At 47.5% G+C, this 23,815-nt stretch overlaps 1 protein-coding gene across 1 annotated transcript in view; it reads right to left on the bottom strand.

Annotated features, from left to right (window-relative positions):
* Positions 1 to 5,661: 5,661 nt before the first annotated feature.
* TDRD3 (tudor domain containing 3) overlaps positions 5,662 to 23,815 on the bottom strand; it is a 642,579-nt gene continuing 624,425 nt past the window's right edge. The window contains exons 13-14 of the mRNA XM_063952911.1: positions 12,369 to 12,493; positions 5,662 to 5,898 (exon numbers count right to left, since the gene is read on the bottom strand). Coding sequence (XP_063808981.1) covers positions 12,377 to 12,493 — 117 coding nt within the window. The 3' untranslated portion in view covers positions 5,662 to 5,898; positions 12,369 to 12,376. The remainder of the gene's footprint in view (positions 5,899 to 12,368; positions 12,494 to 23,815) is intronic.

The raw sequence follows: 23,815 nt of genomic DNA, 5'->3' as shown, positions 1-23,815 counted from the left end.
GATTAGATAAGGACTTTTATAAGATAAAGCCGCCAATTCAGATACTCTCCTGGCAGAGGCCAGGGCTAGTAACATAGTCACTTTCAATGTGAGATATTTCAAATCCACCTTTTTCAATGGTTCAAACCAATGGGATTTGAGGAAATCTAAAACTACATTTAGATCCCACGGTGCCACCGGAGGCACCACAGGAGGCTGTATATGCAGTACTCCCTTGACAAAAGTCTGGACCTCAGGGACAGAGGCCAATTCTTTTTGGAAGAATATTGACAGGGCCGAAATTTGAACCTTAATGGATCCCAATTTGAGACCCATAGATAATCCTGATTGCAGGAAATGTAGGAAACGACCCAGTTGGAATTCCTCCGTCGGAACCCTCCGATCCTCGCACCACGCTACATATTTTCGCCAAATGCGGTGATAATGTTTCACGGTGACTTCCTTCCGTGCCTTAATCAAGGTAGGAATGACTTCTTCTGGAATGCCTTTCCCTTTTAGGATCTGGCGTTCAACCGCCATGCCGTCAAACGCAGCCGCGGTAAGTCTTGAAAAAGACAGGGACCCTGCTGTAGCAGGTCCCTTCTCAGAGGTAGAGGCCACGGTTCGTCCGTGAGCATCTCTTGAAGTTCCGGATACCAAGTCCTTCTCGGCCAATCCGGAACCACTAGTATTGTTCTTACTCTTCTTTGCCGTATGATCTTCAATACCTTTGGTATGAGCGGCAGAGGAGGAAACACATACACTGACTGGTACACCCAAGGAGTTACCAGTGCGTCCACAGCTATTGCCTGTGGATCTCTTGACCTGGCGCAATATTTGTCCAGTTTCTTGTTGAGGCGAGACGCCATCATGTCTACAATTGGTCTTTCCCAACGGTCTATTAACATGTTGAAGACTTCTGGATGTAGACCCCACTCTCCCGGATGAAGATCGTGTCTGCTGAGGAAGTCTGCTTCCCAGTTGTCCACGCCCGGGATGAACACTGTTGACAGTGCTATCACGTGATTCTCCGCCCAGCGAAGAATCTTGGCAGCTTCTGCCATTGCACTCCTGCTTCTTGTGCCGCCCTGCCTGTTTACATGGGCGACCGCCGTGATGTTGTCCGACTGAATCAACACCGGCTTTCCTTGCAGGAGAAGTTCCGCCTGGCTTAGAGCATTGTAGATTGCTCTTAGTTCCAGAATGTTTATGTGAAGAGACTTTTCCAGACTCGTCCATACTCCCTGGAAGTTTCTTCCTTGTGTGACTGCTCCCCAGCCTCTCAGGCTGGCGTCCGTGGTCACCAGGATCCAATCCTGAATGCCGAATCTGCGGCCTTCTAATAGGTGAGCCTTCTGCAACCACCACAGAAGTGACACCCTTGTCTTTGGTGACAGGGTTATTCGCAGGTGCATCTGCAGATGCGACCCTGACCATTTGTCCAACAGATCCCTTTGGAATATTCTTGCATGGAATCTGCCGAATGGAATTGCTTCGTAAGAAGCCACCATTTTTCCCAGGACTCTTGTGCATTGATGTACTGACACTTTTCCTGGTTTTAGGAGGTTCCTGACCAGATCGGATAACTCCTTGGCTTTTTCCTCTGGAAGGAAAACCTTTTTCTGAACCGTGTCCAGAATCATTCCTAGGAACAGCAGACGAGTTGTCGGGATTAAATGGGATTTTGGAATATTCAGAATCCACCCGTGTTGTCTTAGCACCTCTTGAGATAGTGCTAAAGCTGTCTCCAGCTGTTCTCTGGACCTTGCCCTTATTAGGAGATCGTCCAAGTATGGGATAACTAATACGCCTTTTCTTCGAAGAAGAATCATCATCTCGGCCATTACCTTGGTAAAGACCCGAGGCGCCGTGGACAATCCGAACGGCAGCGTCTGAAACTGATAGTGACAGTTTTGAACAATGAACCTGAGGTACCCCTGGTGTGCGGGGTAAATCGGAACGTGTAGATACGCATCCTTGATGTCCAAGGATACCATAAAGTCCCCTTCTTCCAGGTTCGCTATCACTGCTCTGAGTGACTCCATCTTGAACTTGAACTTTTTTATGTAGAGGTTCAAGGACTTCAGATTTAGAATAGGCCTTACCGAGCCATCCGGCTTCGGTACCACAAATAGAGTGGAATAATACCCCTTTCCTTGTTGTAATAGGGGTACTTTGACTATCACCTGCTGAGCGTACAGCTTGTGAATGGCTTCCAACACCCTCTCCCTTTCGGAAGAGACGGTTGGTAAGGCAGACTTCAGGAAACGATGAGGAGGATCCGTCTCTAATTCCAACCTGTACCCCTGAGATATTATCTGCAGGATCCAGGGGTCTACCTGCGAGTGAGCCCACTGCGCGCTGTAATTTTTGAGACGGCCCCCCACTGTCCCCGAGTCCGCTTGAGAGGCCCCAGCGTCATGCTGAGGTTTTTGCAGGAGCCGGGGAGGGCTTCTGTTCCTGGGAAGGAGCTGCCTGTTGGTGTCTCTTCCCTCTTCCTCTGCCTCGTGGCAGGTACGACAAGCCCTTTGCTCTCTTATTTTTGTAGGAGCGAAAAGGCTGTGGTTGAAAGGTCGGTGCCTTTCTCTGTTGGGGAGTGACTTGAGGTAAAAAAGTGGATTTCCCGGCAGTAGCCGTGGCCACCAAGTCTGATAGACCAACTCCAAATAACTCCTCCCCTTTATACGGCAAAACCTCCATGTGACGTTTTGAATCCGCATCGCCTGTCCACTGTCGTGTCCATAAGGCTCTTCTGGCTGAAATGGACATAGCACTCACCCGAGATGCCAGTGTGCAAATATCCCTCTGTGCATCACGCATATAGATAAATGCATCCTTTATTTGTTCTAACGACAGTAAAACATTGTCCCTATCTAGGGTATCAATATTTTCAATCAGGGATTCTGACCAAACTACTCCAGCACTGCACATCCAGGCAGTTGCTATAGCTGGTCGTAGTATAACACCTGCATGTGTGTATATATTCTTTTGAATAACTTCCATCTTTCTATCTGATGGATCCTTAAGTGCGGCCGTCTCAGGAGAGGGTAACGCCACTTGTTTGGATAAGCGTGTGAGCGCCTTGTCCACCTTAGGGGGTGTTTCCCAGCGCGCCCTAACCTCTGGCGGGAAAGGGTATAATGCCAATAACTTTTTTGAAATTATCAACTTTTTATCAGGAGCAACCCACGCTTCATCACACACGTCATTTAATTCTTCTGATTCAGGAAAAACTGTTTGTAGTTTTTTCACACCATACATAATACCCTGTTTTACGGTATCTGTAGTATCAGCTAAATGTAACGTCTCCTTCATTGCCAAAATCATATAACGTGTGGCCCTACTGGAAAATACGTTTGAATTTCTACCGTCGTCACTGGAATCAGTGCCCGTGTCTGGGTCTGTGTCGACCGACTGAGGCAAAGGGCGTTTTACAGCCCCTGACGGTGTTTGAGGCGCCTGGACAGGCATTAATTGATTGTCCGGCCGCCTCATGTCCTCAACTGACTGTTTAAGGGAAGATAAACCATCACGTAATTCCACAAATAAAGGCATCCATTCTGGTGTCGACCCCCTGGGGGGTGACATCTGCATATTTGGCAATTGCTCCGCCTCCACACCAATATCGTCCTCATACATGTCGACACCACGTACCGACACACACCGCAAACTCACAGGGAATGCTCTAATGAAGACAGGACCCACTAGCCCTTTTGGGGAGACAGAGGGAGAGTCTGCCAGCACACACCACAAAGCGCTATATATACAAGGGATATCCTTATATTAAGTGCTCCCTTATAGCTGCTTTAATATATATATATATAGCCATTAATGTGCCCCCCCTCTCTGTTTTACCCTGTTTCTGTAGTGCAGTGCAGGGGAGAGACCTGGGAGCCGTTCTGACCAGCGGAGCTGTGACAGAAAATGGCGCCGTGTGCTGAGGAGATAGGCCCCGCCCCTTTTTCGGCGGGTTCTTCTCCCGCTATTTTTCCAGTCAGGCAGGGGTTAAATATCTCCATATAGCCCCTATGGGCTATATGTGAGGTATTTTTAGCCTTGTATAAGGTTTATATTTGCCTCTCAGAGCGCCCCCCCCCAGCGCTCTGCACCCTCAGTGACTGCCCAGTGAAGTGTGCTGAGAGGAAAATGGCGCACAGCTGCAGTGCTGTGCGCTACCTTATGAAGACTGAGGAGTCTTCAGCCGCCGGTTTCCGGACCTCTTCACGCTTCAGCATCTGCAAGGGGGTCGGCGGCGCGGCTCCGGGACCGGACTCCACGGCTGGGCCTGTGTTCGATCCCTCTGGAGCTAATGGTGTCCAGTAGCCAAGCAGCAAATCCACTCTGCATGCAGGTGAGTTTACTACTTTCCCCCTAAGTCCCACGTTGCAGTGATCCTGTTGCCAGCAGGACTCACTGTAAAGAAAAAAACCTAAACTAAACTTTCTCTAAGCAGCTCTTTAGGAGAGCCACCTAGATTGCACCCTTCTCGTTCGGGCACAAAATCTAACTGGAGTCTGGAGGAGGGTCATAGGGGGAGGAGCCAGTGCACACCACCTGACCTAGTAAAGCTTTACTTTTTTGTGCCCTGTCTCCTGCGGAGCCGCTATTCCCCATGGTCCTTTCAGGAACCCCAGCATCCACTTAGGACGATAGAGAAATATATTTATTTTTTTTAACTACAAAAATGATAGGAGCTTCAGCTGGTGAGGCGGAAGTGTGGCTGACACCCTGAGCCAAACTGTCATCAATATATTTCTTTAAAAACAATGTTCTGGCTAAGCAAGGGAATAAATTACCAAAATGTATTGTGCTCCAGGAATTCTATCAGTGGGGCAGTTGTACATATATTATATGTGAATGAAGTCTCTCTGCTTATCTTCTAAACACTTCAAGGAAATCATGGTAATATTGATGTAATGGGATGGTTGATTTCTGTAATAATTCTCCATGGGGTTGTTCTTCAACTAGGGCATTCCTAGTACAATAGGAAACCTTGGACTATGGAGGATATTCAAAGCTGAATGCATCTGTATGCAGTGGCTGCATTCAGGGGGGTCTGCGCAAACGCTACGACCGCAGTGCACGTGCGCGACCCTACATCTTGCAGCGGCATCCTTCCATGTGATTGGTAGAGGTGGGCATTTGGGGGCAAGCATTTTGGCATGGTGGGGGTGTGACAGGTAAAATGGAGGCACGGTAGGAGCGTTTGAGGTTGCTGCCACTCCGAAAAAATAAATTGTGCTGGACTGCCTGCCAGTGCAGGCAGGGGTCAACCTTAAACTGATGCGCTCGCAATTTAATTGCGGATACATCGTGAGGGGTGCCACTCACATGCTGGGCTGCCTTACCCTGTGCTGGGCAGCCTCCAGCATGCAAGGAGATGGACGCAGATCTTGTTGCAGGAAGCAAGATCTGCGTACATCTCTGAATTAGGTCCTATATACAATAACAAACGTAATCTTTTTCTGCAAAACCTTGATGAGTCTTTATAAAAAAAGGTTGCATCATTTTCATTAAAGCTAGTGTAGCTTACCATATTATTTTCTATTGGTTAACTTCTAGTTGCTCATAGTTAACAGTTGTGATTTATTATACTTCAGTCAGAACAGAGCCGACTTGTCAAGTTCAGTTTCACAGTCGAATTCATGAATACACAGATATAAAAATTTCAGGAGACAAAACTGAGGTGCACTGAGGTTTTATTGATGCCAACAGAAATGCTTCTCCATTAAGAATTATCTGTGTAACTAGTAACTGTATGACAAATCTAGCTATACGCATCTTAAAAGCTCAACATTTTGAGACTTGTTCACAAAATGTTTATTGATACCACAGTGCAAGGCAATTCATTAGAAAAATATACCACTCCGTGAAAACAGCTGCAGCATTCCATTCTTCCTTGAGAAATTTAGTATAGATCTGTTAAAAATAAACAAGCATTAGGCAACACAAGGTGAACTGAAAGAAAAACAAAACAAAAAAAAACAAAACATTGGCGCATATGGTAAATGAAACTGTTGCTTTCCAATACATATGTACCTGTTTGTATTTATGCTGCAATATAATGAAATGCTAATTGGCTTTGAAGTTAAAACCATAAAAGGTTACCATAACTGAAAGGGGTAATACAAAAAAATAAGAATTTACTCACCGGTAATTCTATTTCTCGTAGTCCGTAGTGGATGCTGGGAACTCCGTAAGGACCATGGGGAATAGCGGGCTCCGAAGGAGGCTGGGCACTCTAGAAAGATCTTAGACTACCTGGTGTGCACTGGCTCCTCCCACTATGACCCCCCTCCAAGCCTCAGTTAGGTACTGTGCCCGGACGAGCGTACACATTAAGGAAGGATTTTGAATCCCGGGTAAGACTCATACCAGCCACACCAATCACACCGTACAACTCGTGATATGAAACACACTTAACAGTATGAAACAATAGAGCCTCTCAACAGATGGCTCAACAATAACCCGATTTAGTTAACCATAACTATGTACAAGTATTGCAGATAAACCGCACTTGGGATGGGCGCCCAGCATCCACTACGGACTACGAGAAATAGAATTACCGGTGAGTAAATTCTTATTTTCTCTAACGTCCTAGTGGATGCTGGGAACTCCGTAAGGACCATGGGGATTATACCAAAGCTCCCAAACGGGCGGGAGAGTGCGGATGACTCTGCAGCACTGAATGAGAGAACTCCAGGTCCTCCTCAGCCAGGGTATCAAATTTGTAGAATTTTTGCAAACGTGTTTGCCCCTGACCAAGTAGCTGCTCGGCAAAGTTGTAAAGCCGAGACCTCTCGGGCAGCCGCCCAAGATGAGCCCACCTTCCTTGTGGAATGGGCATTGACAGATTTTGGCTGTGGCAGGCCTGCCACAGTATGTGCAAGCTGAATTGTACTACAAATCCAACGAGCAATAGTCTGCTTAGAAGCAGGAGCACCCAGCTTGTTAGGTGCATATAGGATAAACAGCGAGTCAGATTTTCTGACTCTAGCCGTTCTGGAAACATATATTTTCAGTGCCCTGACAACGTCTAGCAACTTGGAGTCCTCCAAGTCCCTAGTAGCCTAGGCACCACAATAGGCTGGTTCAGGTGAAACGCTGACACCACCTTTGGGAGAAACTGGGGACGAGTCCTCAATTCTGCCCTATCCATATGGAAAATCAAATAAGGGCTTTTACAAGACAAAGCCGCCAACTTTGATACTCGCCTGGCAGAAGCCAAGGCCAATAACATAACCACCTTCCACGTGAGATATTTCAGATCCACGGTTTTTAGTGGTTCAAACCAATGTGATTTTAAGAAACTCAACACCACGTTGAGATCCCAAGGTGCCACAGGAGGCACAAACGGGGGCTGACTCTGCAGCACTCCTTTTATAAATGTCTGAACTTCAGGTACTGAAGCTAGTTCTTTTTGAAAGAAAATCGACAGAGCCGAGATCTGTACCTTAATGGAACCCAATTTAAGGCCCATAGTCACTCCTGCTTGCAGGAAATGCAGAAATCGACCTAGTTGAAATTCCTCTGTTGGGGCCCTTTCGGCCTCACACCATGCAACATATTTTCGCCATATGCGGTGATAATGAGTTGCTGTAACCTCTTTCCTGGCTTTAGTAAGCGTAGGAATGACTTCCTCCGGAATGCCCTTTTCCTTCAGGATCCGGCGTTCAACCGCCATGCCGACAAACGCAGCCGCGGTAAGTCTTGGAACAGACAGGGCCCCTGCTGCCGCAGGTCCTGTCTGAGTGGCAGAGGCCATGGGTCCTCTGATATAAATTCTTGAAGTTCTGGGTACCAAGCTCTTCTTGGCCATCAACGAGTATCGTTCTTACTCCTCGCCTTCTTATTATTCTCAGTACCTTTGGTATGAGAGGCAGAGGGGAGAACACATAAACCGACTGGTACACCCACGGTGTTACCAGAGCGTCCATAGCTATCGCCTGAGGGTCCCTTGACCCGGTGCAATATCTTTTATAGCTTTTTGTTGAGGCGGGACGCCATCATGTCCACCTGTGGCCTTTCCCAATGGTGTACAATCCTATTGGAAGACTTCTGGAGGAAGTCCCCATTCTCCCGGGTGGAGGTCGTGTCTGTTGAGAAGATCTGCTTCCCAGTTGTCCACTCCGGGAATGAACACTGCTGACAGTGCTAACACATGATTTTCCGCCTATCGGAGAATCCTTGTGGCTTCTGCCATCGCCATCCTGCTTCTTGTGCCGCCCTGTTGGTTTACATGGGCGACTGCCGTGATGTTGTCTGATTGGATCAGTACCGGCTGGTTTTGAAGCAGAGGCCTTGCCGGCCTCAGGGCATTGTAAATGGCCCTCAGGTCCAGAATATTTATGTGTAGGGAAATAACCTGACTTGACCAAAGTCCCTGGAAATTTCTTCCCTGTGTGACTGCCTCCCAGCCTCAAAGGCTGGAATCCATGGTAGCTAGGACCTAGTCCTGTATGCCGAACCTGCGGCCCTCTTGAAGATGGGCACTCTGCAGCCACCACAGTAGAGATACCCTGGTCCTTGGAGACAGGGTTATCAGCCTATGCATCGGAAGATGCGATCCGGACCACTTGTCCAACAGGTCCCTCTGAAAAGTACTTGTATGGAACCTGCCTAATGGGATTGCTTCGTAGGAAGCTACCATTTTTCCCAGGACTCGCGTGCAATGATGCACCGCTACCTATTTTGGCTTCAGGAGGTCTCTGACTAGAGATGACAACTCCTTGGCTTTCTCCTCCGGGAGAAACACTATTTCTGGTTTATGTCCAGAACCATCCCCAGGAACAGTAGACGTGTCATAGGAACCAGCTGTGACTTTGGACTGTTTAGAATCCAACCATGCTGTTGTAGCCCTTTCCAAAATAGTGCTACCCCGACTACCAACTGCTCCTTGGACTTCGCCCTTATAACGAGATTGTCCAAGTACGGGATAATTACAACTCCCTTTTTTTTGAAGGAGTATCAACATTTCGGCCATTACCTTGATAAAACACCCTCGGTGCCATGTACAGTCCAAACGGCAGTGTCTGGACTTGGTAATGGTAATCCTGTACCACAAATCTGAGGTACTCCTGGCGAGGATGGTAAATGGGGACATGCAGGTAAGCATCCTTGATGTCCCAGGATACCATGTAATCCCCCTCTTCCAGGCTTGGAATAACCGCCCTGAGCGATTCCATCTTGAACTTGAATTTTTGTGTTCAAGGATTTTAAATATAAAATGGGTCACACCGAACCATGCGGTTTCGGTACCCCAACCCGTGTGGAATAGTAACCCCGTCCTTGTTGAAGTAGGGGCACCTTGAGTATTACCTGCTGGGAATACCGCTTATTAATTGCCTCTAGCACAGCCTCCCTGCCTGAGGGAGTTGTCAGCAAGGCATATTTTAGGAAACGGCTGGGGGGAGACATCTCGAATTCCAGCTTGTACCCCTGAAATACTACTTGAAAGAAACAGGGATCCACCTGTGAGCGAGCCCACTAATTGCTGAAATTTTTGAGACGGCCCCCCACCGTACCTGGCTACACCTGTGGAGCACCCGCGTCATGGTGTGGCCTCACAGGAGGCGGGGGAAGAATCTTGATTCTGGGAACAGGCTGACTGGTGCAGCTTTTTTCCCTCTACCCTTGTCTCTGTACAGAAAGGAAGCGCCATTTGACCCGCTTGCTTTTCTGAAGCCGAAAGGACTGTACCTTTGTCTGTGAGGAAACCTGAGGTAAAATTATTTCTTCCCAGCAGTTGCTGTGGATACGAGGTCCCAGAGACCATCCCCAAATAATTCCTCACCCTTATAAGGCTCTCTATGCGCTTTTTAAGTCAGCATCACCTGTCCAGTGACAGGTCTCTAATACCCTCCTGACAGAATGGACATTACATTTATTTTGGATGCCAGCCGGCAAAATATCCCTCTGTGCATCCCCCATATATAAGACGACGTCTTTAATATGTTTTTATGTTTGCCAACTAGTATCCCTGTTTGACAGGGTCACCGACCACGCTGCAGCAGCACTATCTGCAGGTCTCAGTCTAGTACCTGAGTGTGTAAATACAGACTTCAGGATAGCCTCCTGTTTTTTATCAACAGGTACCTATTAAAGTGGCCGTATCCTAAGACGGCAGTGCCACCTTTTTTGACAAACGTGTGAGCGCCTTATCCACCCTAGGGGATATCTCCCAGCGTAACTTATCCACCTGGCGGGAAAGGGTACGCCATCAGTAACTTTTTATAAATTACCAGTTTCTTAACGGGGGAACCCACGCTTTCACACACTTCATTTATTCATCTGATGGGGGAACAAAACACTGCCTGTTTTTTCTCCCCAAACCTAAAACCCATTTTTAGAGGTGCTTGGGTTAAAGTCAGAAATGTATAACACATTTTTTATTGCCGGGATCACGTCACGGATGTTCCTAGTGGATTGTGTATATGTCTCCACCTTGTCGACACTGGAGTCAGACTCCGTGTCGACATCTGTGTCTGCCATCTGAGAGAGCGGGCGTTTTTGAGCCCCTGATGGCCTTTGAGACGCCTGGGCAGGCGCGGGCTGCGAAGCCGGCTGTCCCACAGCTGTTACGTCATCCACCCTTTTATGTAAGGAGTTGACACTGTCGGTTAATACCTTTCACCTATCCATCCACTCTGGTGCCGGCCCCACAGGGGGCGACATCACATATATCGGCCTCTGTTCTGTCACCATATAAGCCTCCTCATTCAACATGTCGACACAGCCGTACCGACACACCGCAGACACACAGGGAATGCTCTAAACGAGGACAGGACCCACAAAAGCCCTTTGGGGGGACAGAGTAAGAGTATGCCAGCACACACCAGAGCGCTATATATATATACAGGGACTAACTGAGTTATGTCCCTAATAGCTTTTATATAATATACTGTATACAGTGCCAATTTTAATGCCCCCCCCTCTCTTTTCCCTCTTACTGTGCAGGGAAGAGCCAGGGAGCTTCCCTCCAGCCGAGCTGTGAGGGAAAAATGGCGCCAGTGTGCTGAGGAGATAGGCTCCGCCCCTTTTTCGCGGCCTATTCTCCCGTTTTTTATGGAATTCTGGCAGGGGTATTTACCTCATATATAGCCCCTGGGGCCATATATTGAGGTATTTTAGCCAGCCAAGGTGTTTTTATTGCTGCCTCAGGGCGCCCCCCCCAGCGCCCTGCACCCTCAGTGACCGGAGTGTGAAGTGTGTGAGAGGAGCAATGGCGCACAGCTGCAGTGCTGTGCGCTACCTTGGTGAAGACAGAGTCTTCATGCCGCCGATTTTCCGGACCATCTTCTTGCTTCTGGCTCTGTAAGGGGGACGGCGGCGCGGCTCCGGGACCGAACATCAAGGCTGGGCCTGCGGTCGATCCCTCTGGAGCTAATGGTGTCCAGTAGCCTAAGAAGCCCAATCCGGCTGCAAGCAGGCGAGTTCGCTTCTTCTCCCCTTAGTCCGTCGCTGCAGTGAGCCTGTTGCCAGCAGGTCTCACTGAAAATAACAAATTCTAAGACTATAACTTTCTAAGAGCTCAGGAGAGCCCCTAGTGTGCATCCAACCTCGGCCGGGCACGAAATCTAACTGAGGCTTGGAGGAGGGTCATAGTGGGAGGAGCCAGTGCACACCAGGTAGTCTAAGATCTTTCTAGAGTGCCCAGCCTCCTTCGGAGCCCGCTATTCCCCATGGTCCTTACGGAGTTCCCAGCATCCACTAGGACGTTAGAGAAAAAGTGACAGTCCGGAGAAATAATAGTCCATCGTCTTAAAATAAAAGGGAACCTTAGTTTTGTTTAGTTCAAGATTTGGGAAACTAGGATATGCATATATGTCCTCACACATCTTTGTTGCAGTCGCGCTAAACAGCCCGTCATGGTACGCCAGGTCCCGTGAGAACATTCTAGCATTAAGTGCCTTTTTTGCCAAAAATGTGTCTTAGTCGCAACGCAAAGCGCCTGGGATGCATGAGAAGATTGTGCTAATTCGATATATTTGTGTGTAACAGAGTCTCTGAATCTGTATACGAAGCTGCAGCTTTTTTGCAATACAAGATCTGTTCTGCTACGTATACAGACTCAGTCCCACACAATAACAAGTGTCATATATCAAACTAATCAGCACAATCTCCTTGTCTGTCCTAGCCGCATTGTGTTGCGATTGAGACGCATGTTCAGCCAAAAAAGATGCCCAACATTAGCAGAGTTACACAGGACTTGGCTCACTCACGCCAGGCATCTCTCACTGCATGATGTATTGAGGCAAGATGTATAAGGATGCAATTGTAACTGAATTATATGATACCAAAACATTCTATTTCGCTTATATGGCAATTGCAAAAAATGTATATTGCCATTGTCTTTTTTGAAAGGTTGCACCAGGATATTTTGTTGTCACCTTAGCAATCAGTTCCGTGCTCTGGGAGGTTGATAAAACTGTTGAGTTGGTCTAGTAGATCTCCTTGGCTGTCCATCACCTCCCCTACGGAAATCCAGCGAGTCTCCATATTCTCCCTCTTCTTCCTACACATCATAAGTTAGAAATTAACCAAATGAATTTGATGTATATATGCAGCACAGATAATATGTACACTAGGAAATTAAGGGGTCTATTTACTAAGCCTTGGATGGAGAGAAAGTCGCTGGAGATAAAGTACCAGCCAATCGGCTCCTATCTGTCATTTTTCAAACACATCCTGTGGCACAGCAGTTAGGAGCCGATTTGCTGGTACTTTATCTCCAGCGACTTTATCTCCATCCAAGGCTTAGTAAATAGACCCCCTAAGGCCTGTATGAAAAATGGAAATCTAACCTCTGTATGTTCATGATTTCTGTATTTTTTAAAAATCTAAACTTCAGTATTCACACTATCGGTTAAGCGCCTTGAGCCCCTCATGGAAAAATGTATTACGTAAAACGAAAATTATTATTCAATTAAAAAACACCTGAATACATGTGTACTCATACACTGTTGCTCAAGTCAGCGCAAATAGCTCCCTCGGCATGACAGATCCTAGGCAACTAAGTCTGAAACTGTGTAAGAAGGGCTCTGACGCATCGGCCGAAGCTTTTTCTCAAGTTCCGTTGTGCTTCATCTGCAACTTTCTACGATTTTACAGTAAAACAGATAACTCTGTGGTTAAAGTCGCTGACCAGCATCTCAAGTACAGTACACTATCAGGTGTCTCGCGCAGTATGGTGTATAGACTCTAGGTGTATGAGAACAATTTATAGGTATTAGCTTCTATTTATCTATACAGCGACATCCCAAGTCGTATACTGTAGGTTGTGCCACAGCTGCCTTTGCATCTCTGAAAAAAGGCCCTGGAACCAACAGGACAGTCCATTATGGTATTCACACATCGGTTATAACAATATTACTTTATGGGTCAGAATGACAGACAATCCTTAGGAACGACCTAACAAGGTTGAAACATTTCCAAATGAGGTGTTTAGGAAACATATTACAAGTAAAACTAACAGACCACTGTAGAAATGAAAACATCCGAAAACTGTACTTATGACGAGGTGTAAAAAAGGGAATTTACACTTGGGTTGTTTCGTATGAATGTGTACACGGACTTACTAGCTATGCAAAGTTCTGTGTATACATAAAAATACATCTTCTCATAGAATTTGCACTATAGAAAGGGCTGCTGCAAGCCCGCACTAAGTAAGCAAGCCTTGCCCAGTGCTGGGCGTTCCCCAGCATGTGAGGAGATGGACGCAGATCTTGCTACGGTTGAAACGATATGTGCCCATCTCTGAATAACCCCCATTGTTCATTGTTTGAGAATGTCATATGGCCAAAAATCTGCAATTCATCCATTTCAAAAACTGTAACTCTGCCACGTTTGTATTAATCGAAGAAAGAAAAGTCTACTTGGAGAAAAGTCTAGTAAGCTTCAGCTCTGCACTGTTTGACGGCTGCCCACTTTCTAGCATGGCAACTTGGTGGTTATGGACTATTTCATTAAGAATTTTTTTTTCATATTTCTTGATTACTTAGCTCAATGGAATACTGCAATTAAATATTTTATACACCCATGAGCCAAAGTATTATGCCTAATCCTATATGAAGAGAATGACACGGACTATCCTATAACAGCAGAATATGTTAAAGTCAGGGATATATTAGATGGTAGCAGACATTAGCTACTTACAGTACTTGTCAAAAGTCTGAGCGCACCAGTATATTTTAAGGAATTTTCAATGTAGCTGCACAGTAACGAAATAAAACCTGTTTTATTGACTTTGTTTACAAAATAAACAACAGTTTGAACAATAAGGAAACAAAAAAAATACTTGTTTTGACTTTTAAGTAATTTTATTTTGTAGTCTGGTTTCAGCAAAGTGACGACCCTTAGCTTTGATAAGCGCTTTGCATATCCTTGGCATCCTATTTACTAATTTTTCCAGCTTTTGAAGATCCATTCAAATCCAGCAGCTTTGAAGAGCCTCCCAGAGGCCCTCAGTGCTGGTAGGCATCTGTTTTCAGACTTCCCTATCTAGTTCTTCCCACAAAAGCTCGAGGGGTGAAACATTTGGTGATTGAGGTGGCCATTCCATTTTTGTTACGACTTGTGTGTCTTCTTTCTTTTGCAAATAATTAGTACACAACTTGGACGTATGTTTTGGATCATTATCTTGTTGGAGGGAATCGCATGATGCACTAATATGTTGTGGTACTCCTTTTGATCCAGTTTTCCGTCGATTCTAAGTCACCAACTTGGTTGCCCACAAAACATCCCCAAACCATCACATTGCCTCCTCCATGCTTAACTGTTGGCGCTACACAGGAGAAAGCGCTCACCTGGACGACAACGCACAAAAGCCCAGCAATGCGAGGCAAAAAGTTCAAATTTCGATTTGTCGGTCCAAAGTACCCTCTTCCACTGTTCCTCAGTCCAATCCTTATGCTTCTTAGCCCATGCGTACCTTTTTGCTACGTTTGTAGCACATAGAAGTGGTTTTCTTACCGCAACCCTACCACTAAAGCCATATTCCTGCAAGCGCCTGGCCACCGTCCTATCGGACACAGGCTGGGAACGACTTTTACAGCAACTCCCTTCCTATTTCCAGAGCGGTCAAACGTGTGTTCACCAGTTCTGAATCCGAACAAGCATGTGTGATATATAAGTCCAATCCTCTGGGACTCCATGTTGCAACTTAAAGGTGTTAAAGGATCTGCTGGTAATGTCCAGGCACCAATAACACAGGACACCTTGGGATTAATTCTGAGTTGCAAGCAGACACGGCCTTTGATGTAACTGCGTCTTATGCCAATGTCAAGGTCAATTTGTACTGAGGTGTCCCCTTGCTCAGTGTTGCAGCAGTCCCTTTTCGTCTCAGTGCGTCTTTGGTTGCTCCAGCCCAATGGCAAGTGCAGTTTCTGTCTGACCACGGCCTTTCTTTGTGAGCGACTATGCATCTTTGGGCACAGCCACTTACAGTGACAGGCCCCTATCTGCTTAGCTACTCTTCTGTTATCTCCCAAGAATGCCCACTGTATTTCACAGACCACGTATCCAAATCTGTTCTGTCTCTCTGAGCGCTAAAAATCTGGATGCATATGCAGACACAAAACATTAGCCCACGGCTTGCGGCATCGACACTGCATGTGACTTGAGAGGTCTTGTTGTGTGCATAGCCCGGGAGGGTCAATGATGATTTATTGGCATACAGATGTGCAATAGCATATTAGGCAGCTGGTCAATGTTTTGGCGTAATATACAATATATGGATTATATATTTTATATGTGTATATATATATATATATATATATACACACACATATACTGCTCAAAAAATAAAGGGAACACTTAAACAACACAATGTAACTCCAAGTCAATCACACTTCTGTGAAATCAAACTGTCCACTTAGGAAGCAGCACTGATTGACAATCCATTTCACATGCTGTTGTGCAAATGGAATAGACAACAGGTGGAAATTATAGGCAATTAGCAAGACACCCCCAATAAAGTAGTTGTTCTGCAGGTGGTGACCACAGACCACTTCTCAGCTCCTATGCTTCCTGGCTGATGTTTTGGTCACTTTTGAAAGCTGGCGGTGCTTTCACTCTAGTGGTAGCATGAGACGGAGTCTACAACCCACACAAGTGGCTCAGGTAGTGCAGCTCATCCAGGATGGCACATCAATGCGAGCTGTGGCAAGGTTTGCTGTGTCTGTCAGCGTAGTGTCCACAGCATGGAGGCGCTACCAGGAGACAGACCAGTACATCACGAGACGTGGAGGAGGCCGTAGGACGGCAACAACCCAGCAGCAGGACCGCTACCTCAGCCAGTGCAAGGAGGAACAGGAGGAGCACTGCCAGAGCCCTGCAAAATGACCTCCAGCAAGCCACAAATGTGCATGTGTCTACTCAAACAATCAGAAACAGACTCCATGAGGGTGGTATGAGGGCCCGACGTCCACAGGTGGGGGTTGTGCTTACAGCCCAACACCGTGCAGGACGTTTGGCATTTGCCAGAGAACACCAAGATTGGCAAATTCGCCACTGGCGCACTGTGCTCTTCACAGATGAAAGCAGGTTCTCACTGAGCACATGTGACAGACGTGACAGAGTCTGGAGATGCCAAGGAGAACGTTCTGCTGCCTGCAACATCCTCCAGCATGACCGATTTGACAGTGGGTCAGTAATGGTGTGGGATGGCATTTCTTTGGGGGCCACACAGCCCTCTATGTGCTCGCCAGAGGTAGCCTGACTGCCATTAGGTACCGAGATGAGATCCTCATACCCCTTGTGAGACCATATGCTGGTGCGGTTGGCCCTGGGTTCCTCCTAATGCAAGACAATGCTAGACCTCATGTGGCTGGAGTGTGTCAGCAGTTCCTGCAAGACGAAGGCATTGATGCTATGGACTGGCCCGCCCGTTCCCCAGACCTGAATCCAATTGAGCACATCTGGGACATCATGTCTCACTCCATCCACCAATGCCAAGTTGCACCACAGACTGTCCAGGAGTTGGCGGATGCTTTAGTCCAGGTCTGAGAGACCATCCGCCACCTCATCAGGAGCATGCCCAGGCGTTGTAGGGAGGTCATACAGGCACGTGGAGGCCACACACACTACTGAGCATCATTTTGACTTGTTTTAAGGACATTACATCAAAGTTGGATCAGCCTGTAGTGTGTTTTTTTTTTATTTTTTTGCTCCTGCCGACCTCCACTGCAACTGTAGTTGTGAACGGCATAAGGCAGAGTGTAGATCCATGGGCCTTCGCCAGTTTAAGAAGGCTAATGGGGTGCTTCTCCCCAATACCTATAGTCGGGACGGCTTTAACAGATCTTTTCTGACTGTTTTCCAGTAGTGGCCATTTGCACCGACGGCAGGTGGAACGCATAATAGGCAGTAAGATCTCGTGCTACTGCTGAATTTTTTTGTAATAACTAAGATCAATATAACCTAATGGAAATTAAAGGTAGGGAGTAGATATATTTTGTCTCTTTACATCTATAACTCCTAATCCCTCACTTAAATTGTTTAAGGAGTTTAACTCCATCACTGCAAAGCATTATGGGACAATTGGTCAATTAATGATTTTTTTCCCTTCGATTGTAAAAAGAATGTATCAAGTTATTAGAGGGTCGTAATCCCTTCACCTATATCATTGTACATTTAATTAAAATAACTAAAAAGCTAGATGTATATGTTAAAACTAATTTACACACAGTTTAGTGATTTGACTAAACAGGAAGTGATGTAATGATCTAAGGGTGTTATAAGGAGACACAGAGGGGATAGCCTCGTTATCTCCTACTCTGTGAGCTGCAAACATATGGTTGTATACCCTGCAGGAATTCCTAATAAGTAATATTAGACACACTGCCTCTATTTTCCTTAATAGATGTGTCAATTCCTCTTCTCTCCTTTTTTATATTTGTATCTAAATCTCAACTTTGGTTTATCAGAATTTTGTCTATCATGTGAATAGAATATATTCATGATTTATTGAATCTTGTTTTATTTATATTTACATATTATGGTAATGGCCTAACTCTTACCATAATAATGGTTTAATTTTCACCCTCTAATCTGGGATGTATTGCTATAACCCAGTTTTATGAATGGTTTGCAATTATAATTACTTTTTAATTAATTTGGTATGGAAATGGACCCCTTTTGTTATGAAATCTATTAATGATACACTTATGGGTTTTATCCCCAGCATTTAAGATTATGTTCGATCAGATTTAAACCATTGGAAATCAACCTGTCTGCAATTCCCCTTTTTCCATTTAAAATGATGGTTTGCGGTATGTATTTCAATATTTTTAAATGTGTCACCTGTAATATGTAAAGTATTGATAAACTTCACGCTCCTCATCCCTTCAATTTTTTTGTACAATAGGTAACACAAAGCAGTCACAGCTCAGCCATTGAGCCTTATAGATTTAACAAACTCAGGACCACTGACCCTCTTTTAATGCTTTTTCGCTATGTAGAACTACCACTATGGGGTGTATTCCATACCTGTCGGAAACTGCCGTCTTGTCGGAAAGATGGCAGTTTCTGACAGGTTTAGGTTGGAAGGGGTTCCGACCTATTCAATGCCGGGCCATTTTTTCCGACAAGTTGGGAATTCCTGACTTGTCGGAAACCACGTGGATTGTCGGATTAGCCGCGGATCCACGTGTTCCGCAGCCAATCTGACAGGTTTTGGCCCTGGTTCCAACAATGTCAATCCAGCTTTTTTTAAAGTCGGATTGACATTGTCGAAACCGGGGAGATGAGACAGGGTAGTTTGCCTGTGTGGAGCCGGTGGCACTATCCTCCCGACTTTTGAAGGAAGCTTGCGGAGGCTGATGCTGGACTAAGGAGACGGGTGAGGGGAGGGGGAGGGTGTGTGTGTGTGTCAGTGCTGCACCCCGTGGCACCCTGCGTAACAGTGATCAGGGGTGGAGAGGGCACGGGGAATGAACAGAGCGCAAGGGGGACAGGGAGCACGTATTTACCTGCCCCGATGTTCTGCCTCGCTGCTCTCCATGGTCCGTTCCCACCTGGCGATCCCCGAGCTCTCCTGAATCTCTCCTGCCTGTTCCCCACTGTCCCCATCTGTGCTCGGCGTCCGGGTTGCCTTCGATGCCTCGGTCCGTGGAAGCTTCCGGACGTGTCCTCTTTGTGCGCTTCTTGGCTCCCGAGTAGCAATCTCCTCGCTCACGGAAGCCGGAGCAGCCAAATCCGACAGTTGGATTTGGCCGCTCATTGAATACTGACCTGTCGGATCCTTCAAGTCAGAAAGGATCCGGCAGGTATTGAATATACCCCAATATCTGCACATTTGCACTCTATTATATATGTTTAGTTAAATAAACATTTAATTGTTTTCTTAATAGGCTACACAGAGCAGTCACAGCTCAGATGCTTAGCCTAATAGAGATAATAAACTGAGGAACAGTAACCCTCTTAATATTTATTTGGTATGAATAACCATCACTATATTTGTACACTTGCACTTTTATGTTTAGACAAATAAATGAATATTTTTTCACTTTTTAGACACATGTAGCCCTTTCTTCTAGCCTTTACAGCAGGGGTGTCAAACTCAAATTCATCGGGGGCCGCATCAGCAGTTTGGTCCCCATCAAAGGGCCGGTTGTATCTGTAGGTCTATGTGTCCACTCTTTATTATCATAAATTAATGTCACTGCATTCAATTATTACTGTTTTTTGTAATAATGTAAGTAATAACTAGCTCTGAAAGGGGGAGACGCAGAGAGAGAGCGCGAGGGGGGAGACGCAGAGGGGGGAGAGACGGAGAGAGGAGCAGAGAGAGGGGGAGACAGAGAGGGGAAATGGATAGTGAGGAGATAGGGATAGAGAGGGGGGAGAGACGGAGAGAGAAAGGGGGGAGACAGACAGAGAGCGAGAAAGGAGGAGAGACGGAAAGTGGGGGGAGACAGAGAGGAAGGAGATGCATAGAGGGGGATACATGAAGAGAGAGGGGGGGCAGAGGAGCGAGAGAGAGGAGGAGCAGCACTTTCCACTTGTACAACAATAGTATTGCATTTTCCTGCCTGGCATCAGTAGTGCTTACAATCAGGGGCTGTCACTGTGCATGGAGATGGCTGCCAGTGACTCTATGCATCCCTCCCATGAACTTTTGGCGCTGGTGACAATCAGGACCGGGGTGTAACAGCCAGGTGTCCGTGTGAACAGCAATAGAGAGAGGGACTTGGAATAGTTAAACAAGTCGGGCACATGCAGTATTTGAGTCTATGGTGGAGGAGCTGAAAGCAGAGCATCTCCTTCTCCCCCTCCGGCCGGGAGTCGGGACCCGAGTCACTGACTGTGCAGTGACTGTCTTAATGCACAGGGCTCCGGGGCACTGGTGGTGGGCAGACAGGCGCAGCGTTGGTGGCGGCATTAAATGAGTCAGTGAGACTCATTGTAATGCCGGAAGCTCGGGGACCTGAACCAGCCCCCACCGCGGGAACAGTCAGCCCCCCTGTCACCGCTGATTGTAACAGCTCAGAGCTAAAGCAGCATCACCACCCGGAGCTGGCCGCGGGATCACGGAGTACCCAGCCCCGATCCCCGGCTGCGGAACACTGGCAGCTCTCAGACCCCAACACCCTCCTCCAGCCGCAGGTTATCCACTGTCCGAAGCACAACTCACCAAATCGAGGAGAGCTGCGCCATCAAGTCCGCACTGGCAAGGCTCCACCTCCTATTTTTAAAGTTTGCAGCCGGGCCACAGAGCCATCAATCAATCTGGCAGGCTAGGGATTGGCTGCAGCGAAGCGCGTCCCACGGACCCACCCATGTTTGAAATGTGAGTCCGCGGGCCATCAGACGAGGTCTGGCGGGCCGGACTTGGCCCGCGGGCCTTGTGTTTGACACCCCTGCTTTACAGCATTTATACTGTCTAAAGAGGTAACCAGAAATCTGTTTCTAGGTGTGGCCGGAGAGACTAGCCAGCCACACGTGTAATGGCGTCTGCGGCACTGAATGGGTTAACCCTCGTGCCCGGCGCCATGTTACGGACTGTTTAAAAGTTTGTTGAATCATGTGTTTTACTTTTAACATGTCATATGTAGTGCTCTGTGCACCATTGCAGGAAGACATGTTTAACTGTATCTATTTTATATTCAAGATAGGCTTGGTGTATATTTAAAGGAAAAATGCAGTTACTATAGCTGTCTGAATACGCATCTCTTATCCTCTGGAAATAGGAAGGGGCATGCTAAGGGCCCTGTACTAGCAGTGAGGTGTGAAGGACAATACCTTTTGATGTGTAAATTCCTTAGAGAGAGATGCTAATCATTGGGTTTATGGGCTTGGATTTGATATACGATCCCTGAATGGAAGTTAAAGGAAGGAAGACCGTTTGTTTGTATTGTAGCCATTCCTGTTGTAATCTTAAACACTGAGATTGCCTGCAGATGGGAATGACCAGACACATTTGTATTTTGAAGATATGTGATAAATTTATCAACAGTGATGTTAATCTGATACCAAACGTTGTCTGGGTGACAGGAAGGAGGATATTGTTTTATTGCACTTATATCCTTGTAAAATGTAATTTATTGGTATTTTGTAAAATAACCTGATTGGTTGGAGAAGACAGGGAGGGCTTACCCCCCTGTGGTACTGTGTGGAAAACTGACATAAAAAGGAGACCTGCGTGCCTCCAGAGTGGTGTATTGTAACATCTTCTTCTGCTGAAAAGATCTTAATTGTATGCTGTTGCCCCTAGCAATAGGGAGGAGCCTTTTTAAAGGTTATTTGAGCAATAAACACCTTTGCCTCAAGAAGACTGCTTCATCTTGTGACCAACAGGGTTAGGCCAAACCTAGCCCCGTTCTCCGGCTGTCCAGGGAAGCACCTGACGTCTCCAAGCTCCGCCTTCCGCCAGCTACCGGTAGAGGCCTAGCAAGTGGCTAGTGGGGATTCGTCGACACCACGCAGGTGTGGTAAAGCAGTGCGTCGGCACATACAGAGCAGAACCGTGGTTCCAAACGCCACGGCAGGTTAGGAGTTTGGTGGTGGCAGCGAGAACCCGCCCACAGCGCAGTGGGTGGAGTCAGTAACAGGCGGTTACTGACGGTAAGCGGGAATCCCCTATGTGGTCAGGCCTCGTGCGGCTTGACCTTCCATTCTGTGCGCAGTCAACGGGACGCGGAAGCTGCGAGTGCTTCCGTACGGTATCGTCCTGTCACAGAAATTGGTGGCATAGTGGTGGGATAGTCCCAGGCGGCTTTTCATCACCCAATTGGAGAAGCCGAGTTACTCTGGAGAGGAGTAACTGCAGCGCAGGAGAACGCACAAGATGGCGGAATTCAGCGGAATGTCCAAGGAGGATCTGGAGATCGTATGCCAGGGGAAGGGTGTGGATATCCCTTCCAACGCGTCCAGAAGCGTCATGAAGGCGGCGCTCAGGAGCGTGGAGGAGTCTCATCGGGCGGAGGTGGAAAGCACTGACGGCGTCAGCATCGCAGAGGACGGCCCAACAGTGGACCTTCGTAAGGAACCGGTGAGAACCACAAGCCCCGCCTACTCTCACAGCAGCAATGTTTCCCAGCAATCCCTAGCAGGGCCAGGATCCCAACGTCCCAGGGGGGGCGACCCGGATACCCTAGCAGATCGGCTAGCGGAATTGGGGGAAAGGGCAACGGAGCAAGAACGCATGCTTGTCATTCGGATGTGGCATGCGGAGCGGGCATCACAGGCCGTGGTACCCCGGGAGCCGTTGTCAGCTGTTGTACACAGATCAGGACGTATACAGTTTGCCAAGTTTGCAGACAGTGATGGGGACATTGATGGACATTTGCAAGTTTTTGAAAGGACTTGTAAACTACACGATCTACCCAAGTCAGAGTGGGTGAGACACCTTGTGCCCACTCTGCATGGAGAGGCCTTGGAGGCCTATCGAGGAGTGGCGACGGAGGATTGTGGGAACTACGACGAAGTCGCGAAGGCCCTCCTCCAGCGATTCTTCATCACTCCAGAGTCTTACAGGAAGAAGTTCAGAGACTTGCCCAAGAATCCTAGCAGCACCCATGAGCAGTTCGCCAACCAGCTGCGGCAGTACGTGGTGAAGTGGGTGAAGGATTCGGAAGCCACTACATGGGATGCACTGATCGACCTGATCTGCAGGGAGCAGTTCTACCGCCGGTGCGCCCAAGAAGTGAAGGAGTGGGTGCTAGATCGGGAGCCACCCAGCTTAAAAATGGCTGCCCAATTAGCCGACAAATATGTGGCAATTCGGCCACGGGGGCAGAAGCGCCCCGCCAGCAGCCAGCTCCAACAGACTGTACCACCAAGGGGACCCCCCTCTTCAGCTCATCACCCCCAAAGACAAGCATCTTCCAACCCGGGTGCTCTTGGCCAGCAACCGCACCGCAGCGTCCCTGCAACTGATCAGAGATCATCGGTGCCACGACTGGAGAAGAAGTGCTACGGCTGTGGGAAAATCGGACATCTGAGGATGAACTGTCCTGCATCCCAAGCACCCCAGACTCGTGCCCCAAATCCGAGTGCTGGAGCCCGGCTCGCTTGTTTGACGAGAGGAGATGAGCCTACAGAGACTGTTCCCCCTCCAGTCAGTCCGATGGAGTGTGGCGAGAGACAGGTGCACTCTGCGGAGAGAGTCACCTGCATGGCCAAACAGCCCCTACACAACATGTGGAGGCACCTGCAGCCAGTCCACGTGGGACCCCTGCAGGGAGAAGGCCTAAGAGACTCTGGGGCCTCAATCACTGTGGTGAGCCCCCACCTCATAGATCCTGCTGCAGTATTGCAGGGTCGCACTGCCACGGTCACCCTGGCAGAAGGAACAGAAAAAGCGGTTCCCATGGCAAGAGTCTACCTGGACTGGGGA

This window comes from Pseudophryne corroboree, chromosome 2 (genome assembly GCF_028390025.1).
Source record: "Pseudophryne corroboree isolate aPseCor3 chromosome 2, aPseCor3.hap2, whole genome shotgun sequence".
Lineage (NCBI taxonomy): Eukaryota > Metazoa > Chordata > Amphibia > Anura > Myobatrachidae > Pseudophryne > Pseudophryne corroboree.
Note: the sequence above shows the minus strand (reverse complement) of the source record. Positions and strands in the feature narration are given on the sequence as shown.